General features: G+C 35.5%; 1 protein-coding gene across 1 annotated transcript; it reads left to right on the forward strand.

The window, feature by feature from the left end:
• Positions 1–722: 722 nt before the first annotated feature.
• Positions 723–3,766, forward strand: LOC111493691 (cytochrome P450 734A1-like). Its single transcript, XM_023143501.1, has 5 exons — positions 723–984; positions 1,544–1,767; positions 2,131–2,375; positions 2,482–2,845; positions 2,969–3,766. Exons 1-5 carry the CDS (start codon positions 723–725, stop codon positions 3,425–3,427), a joined length of 1,554 nt encoding a protein of 517 aa, XP_022999269.1. The 3' UTR covers positions 3,428–3,766.
• Positions 3,767–6,197: the final 2,431 nt, after the last annotated feature.

Genomic DNA, 6,197 nt, shown 5'->3' on the forward strand with positions numbered 1-6,197 from the left:
ATATATATATATATATATATATATATATATATATATATATATATATATATATATATAAACATTATTTTAAGAAGAAGATAAGCTCTATTAGGCACCAATTTAAGAATATCTCTTGACCCATTAATTTCTCTTTCTAATGGTTTCTAAAAGGAAAAAAAAAAATCAGTAAAGTTTTCAAATAAATAAAATTTTATGGATTAGAATGGTTGATTGGTTCTTCTAAAATTAAGTAGGGTTGACTCCTAATAGACTCCGTTCTTTGGAGTTCTCGACATTCTAGTCACTTTTGACATGGTTAAGTTTAAGGCATGATTCTCATACTATTTTAGGAACTACACTCTCTACAATGGTATGATATTGTTCACTTTGAGTATAACTTCTGATGACTTTGCTTTTAGATTCATCAAAATACTTCATATCAATAGAGATAGTATTTCTTATAAATTCATCATCTTCCACTAAATTAATTAACCGTGTGAGTGACTATCAATAATACTCAGCAGAGGGGTAATAAAATTAAAGATTTATAGGTACTCCTCTCCTATGTGGTTGGTTGACCCTTAGCATTCCAATGGCGGCCCCTACGGCGGTGGCCTTGCTTTCTCTCTCATAAAATTCTCTCTCCTGAGTTGGGTGTGTGTTGGAGTATTTAAAACCCAAACCCAAACCCACAAAGCTACTAACCATTCAGGAATTCCCCGAACACTCCCAAACAAACAAAAATGGTGGCCTGGATTTTGTGTTCCTTCATGTTTCTACTGGTTTTAAGGGCGGCGGTGGTTCTGTGGTGGCGGCCGAGGAAAATAGAACACCATTTCTGCCGCCAAGGAATCAGAGGCCCTCCCTACCGTTTCTTCATCGGAAATGTTAAGGAAATTGTCGGAATGATGATTAAAGCTTCCTCGGTTCACTCTTGTCCTAATTCTTCTCATAATATTCTTCCTCGTGTTCTTCCTTTTTACCATCACTGGAAGAAGATTTACGGTATTTTCTCTCTCCTCCCTCTCTCTCTCTCTCTAGAGTTGTAATTTTGAATTTTCCCACTTTTTGGCAACATTTTTACTACCCGTTTGCTTTGATTTTCTCCTTGCTGTTCTAAAAATTCACTACTTCCCTTAACTACTTCCCTTAAAAGATGCTCTTTTTTCCATAAGAATTCATTGCCCATTAGCTATTTTACCCCATCTCCCTCTCCGAAACTTTGATCTTTACTGGTTGGAAAGTAAGGAATCACGAATCTGTGGTACAAGATTGTCCACTTTAAACATAAGTTTTCGTGACTTTAGTTTTGATTTTTTTAACCGGGCTCGTACTAATAGAGATGTATTTCTTACTTATAAATTCATGATCATCGCCGATGTGGGATCCGGCCCAATGATCCTCAACATGAAATTCATTATCGGATATCTCTTTTGCCACCCATCTTCTAAAATTGAAAAAATTAGTATTTGAAGAACATAATATAGAGATTTGAAGCTCTTTTTTTTGTATGGATCGTGGAGAAAAGAAGTTGAGAATAATGGATTGTTTTTGTGGTGGAAAGGGTCTAAATTTCTAGTGTGGTTCGGGCCAACGGTGAGATTGGCAGTGTCTGATCCAGACCTGATTCGAGAAATCTTCACATCAAAATCAGAATTCTGCGAGAAAAACGAACCTCACCCACTCGTTAAACAGCTTGAAGGCGATGGCCTCCTCAGCCTCAAAGGCCAAAAATGGGCTCTTCATCGCAAGATCATCTCTCCCTCTTTCCACATGGACAACCTCAAAGTATTCTCTCTCTCTCTCTCTCTCTCTCTCTCTCTCTCTCTCTCTCTCTCTCTCTCTATATATATATATATATATATATATATATATGTATTGTTTTTTCTAATGGGGTTTAAAAAAAATGATCTTTTTCTTATGGGTTTCTTTTATTTTCAAATGGGGTTTGAATAAAATCATTTTTTTCTTATGGGTTTCTTTTATTTTCAAATGGGGCGTCAAAAAAGATGAATTTTCTCTAATGGGTTTCTTTTATTTTCAAATGGGGTTTCAAAAAAATAATTTTTTTCTTATGGGTTTCTTTTATTTTCAAATGAGGTTTCAAAAAAGATGAATTTTTTCTTATGGGGTCCTATTTTTTTGGATTAGTTGTTGATTCCAGTGATGGCAAAAAGTGTTGTGGAAATGATGGAGAAATGGTCGGCAATGTCAGCAGATTCCGGCGAGGTGGAAATTGAAGTGTCGGAATGGTTCCAAACCCTAACGGAAGATATCATCACTAGAACCGCCTTTGGCTCAAGCTATGAAGATGGAAAAGCCATTTTTCGCTTACAAGCTCAACAAATGGTCCTTGCTTCTCAAGCCTTTGACAAAGTTTACATCCCTGGTTACAGGTAGACTATCCCCGATTCAATTCGATTCAATTCAATCGACAATGTCGGTAAGAATTCATTCAAATTCAAATGTTATCTTATCTAATGCTAACTTTATCGTGATTAGATTCTTACCCACGAGAACGAACGTGAATTCGTGGCGATTGGATAGAGAAATAAGAAAATCGTTGATGAAATTGATCGACCGACGGCACGAGAATTCGATCGAGTCGAGCTCGAAGGATTTATTAGGGTTGATGATTCGAGCATCCAAGTCTTCTCCTTCATCTACAATCACTGTTAATGACATTGTTGAAGAGTGCAAGGGGTTTTTCTTTGCTGGCAAACAGACCACATCTAATTTGCTGACGTGGACAATGATCCTCATGGCAATGCACCCACAATGGCAGATACAGGCACGTGATGAGGTACTAAGGGTGTGTGGAGCACGTGACGTACCTTCCAAAGATGATGTTACAAAGCTCAAAACGGTATGCTTTATTATATGTATTCATATTGGGATAAAATATTGTCTCCTTTTTTTCTTTTTTGTTAAAATTATATGATATATTTAGTAAAAATAATTATTTAGTTGTTGTCTGATGGATGTGCAGTTGAGTATGATTATCAACGAATCCTTACGGTTATATCCACCGACAGTGGCAACTATTCGACAAGCGAAAGCTGATGTAGAGTTTGGTGGTTACATGATTCCACGTGGCACTGAACTATTGATTCCAATTTTGGCTGTTCATCATGATCAAACGATATGGGGCAATGATGTGAACGAGTTCAATCCAGGGCGATTTGCAGAAGGTGTGGCAAAGGCAGCCAATCATCGAGTTGGATTCATTCCATTTGGGCTTGGAGCTCGGACATGTATAGGCCAAAACTTGGCTATATTGCAAGCAAAGTTAGCTCTCGCACTCATTCTTCAAAAGTTCTCTTTTCGATTGGGTCCCTCTTATCAACACTCACCAGCAGTTCAGATGTTACTTTATCCACGATATGGTGCACCTATTATCTTCCAGAAGTTATCCACTTCAATGGTCCATCAAGATCAACGGTCATGATCATGCCACATCGATAATATCATCCTACCTAGTGAAATGTCCAAACTACCCTCGAACCCTTTTGGCATATTTTGCAACAAATGCATCCCAAACTAACCTCCCTCAAGCCTTTTGGCTTCTTTTTTTCCCCTAAAAAAGAAAAGGAAAAGATTGCCCTAACCTTCTTCATTGTAACTCCATGGATTTGACCCAATCAATCCCTTCCCTCTATTGGCATGTAAACTTGTTTTTGGCTTAGGAATGTAGAGAGACTAACAACTTAGGGTAAATGAAGATCCCTTGTGTACCCCTTCTCTCGTTTCGATCTAGTGTATATGTAATGTATATTCTTTTCATCTATTTCTACGCTTCTTTTCTCATATGATCATGATCTTGTTTCTCGCTTAATCAATTGCCTAATCCGAGTAGAGTTACTTTCAGTGGATAAACAAAACAATTACTTTGAGATCCCACATTGATTGGAGAGAGGAATGAGTGTCAGTGAGGACGTTAGGCCCTAAAAAGAGGTAGATTGTGAGATTTCACATCGGTGGTTGAAGAGGAGAACGAAACATTCTTTATAAATCTTGAGGGAAAGTTCAAAGAAGACAATATCTACTAGCACTGGACTTGAACTCTTACAATTACCATTTCAAATATCGAAAACTGATCTCCGTACCTTACCATTGATGAACTATCACACCAAAATTTTTGGCATTACCAATGCAAAGATGTGAGGTTGCTTATTTTGAAGGTTGAGAATTAAATAATTAAAAATTGAGAAACCCATGAAAGAAAAAGAGAGTTTAAAAGCAAAGGAATTGTTGATGATTGGGTGTTGGCTTGGGCAAGCACAAGAGCACCCTTCCATGATCCACAAATGAAGGCCAAGCTCTCATTTCAATGCCTTCACCAATAAGGATTAAAGAAAGAAAAGATAGGGACTTTGGGAAATGGGTATCAATTTTCTTTTGGTGATATCTACTTTCCACATCCTTGTGTCCCAATTTCTCACCAAAATTCTACAATCTCCAATGATAATGCCACACTCCCATTCATAATACTATAAAAGCAATTTGCTTTCTTGTGCTTTTCTACTTTTTGTCACCATATCAAGAGGCATTGCTGGTTGTTTTTCAAAAAAATTCCAACTTTTTCTTTTCAAATCTACAGCTTCTGAGAATAGGTTTAAGGAAAGGGTTAATCAAATGTTTTTAATAAAAGAAAAAATTCGAAACAAAACGATCTTTTAAATTGTGACGTTTGAATAAATGAGTAAATGAATGAAACGAGATCATATTCGAATCAGAGTGATGATCATGACAATATGATAGTTACTATTTATACCAACGTGACACATCTTCTATGAGAATCTCATTTTGAAGTAACTTTACGTGGGTAATGACAAATTTTGTTAAAATGACTCGTGTTTGTCGGTCGGGATAGTCTACAAACTTTTGGAATCTTCTATAGTATCTTGAAGAGAAAAGCTCTGATCTTTAAGCTCGTTCTTTATACTCGGAACTCAAGTGTGAGCTTGCTAATTTAATTGTGACGTTTGAATAAATGAGTAAATGAATGATACGAAACCATATTTAAATCAGAGTGATCATGACAATCTGATAGTTTCTATTTACACCAGCGTGACACATCTTCTATGACAATCTCATTTTGAAGTAACTTTACGTGGGTAATGACAAATTTTGTTAAAATGACTCGCGTTTGTTGATCGGGATAGTCTACAAACTTTTGAAATCTTCTGTGGTATCTTAAAGAGAAAAGTTTTGATCTTTAAGCTCGTTCTTTATACTCGAAACTCAAGTATGTGCTTACTAATTTAATTTTGGTTAAAGGAATCAATAGCATGTGACATTAATTATGACTCTAATTATTTTCATTCTCTCTAAACAATTCTTATTATTCTCTCCCTCAAAATATTATTCTTCCTTATCGCATCACTATACTAATTTTGAAATTTGAGCTAAAGGAGAAACCAAAACCATTATTATCACATGCAAAGTGATTTGGATAATAATAATTCCCATGTAGGATGATATTATCGAGTAATTAATATCATTTTCTTTTGTGCACGAACGAACTAACAACACATCAGATTGAAAATAGTTCTGAAGATAGTCAAGTCACTACTTATATTAACGACGAACATTTTCTTTTTCTATAACTCAATCATAAGAACTTCAACTGTATTGGTTTGTGGGCTGGGGTCATATCTGAATTATGAAATTATAGTTAAGAAAGAGTTTTAATACCAACTAGAGACGTCTTCCTTTTCAGTGATTCAAACATAAGAACTTCAAAATTAATCGTGCTTGGTTTGGAGCGATCCAGGTTACCTATTCGGATTTATGGGTATAATCGTTCACTCTTAGAAGCAATTCAAGACAAATAGGTAACGTGATCATGTCGTAGAAGAATGTGAAGGTGATCAGGGGTCGGAATTAATAAATTAATTGGATTTTTTTTTTAATGGATTATTAGAAGGCTTCTCCATCACTCATGGGTTTGTCTAAGTTGGCATGCTTCCACATTAATATCAAAGCCTTTGTCTCCTCCACCTGCACTACAAGACAAGATCAACATTCTAATATTCCTTATTTTAACTTAGAGGAGATGAGCTGGTTGATGCCTGGCCTTGATTACAGGAAAGACAGCTTCATTTACTTCAAATTAATGCAAATCTCACTCATTATATTATAAACAATCAAGATTATAAATAATAAGATTTTTTTTTTTTTTTTTTTTTTTTTTTTTTTTTTTTTTTTTTTTTTTT

This window comes from Cucurbita maxima, unplaced genomic scaffold (genome assembly GCF_002738345.1).
Source record: "Cucurbita maxima cultivar Rimu unplaced genomic scaffold, Cmax_1.0 Cma_Scf00019, whole genome shotgun sequence".
Classification (NCBI taxonomy): Eukaryota; Viridiplantae; Streptophyta; class Magnoliopsida; order Cucurbitales; family Cucurbitaceae; genus Cucurbita; species Cucurbita maxima.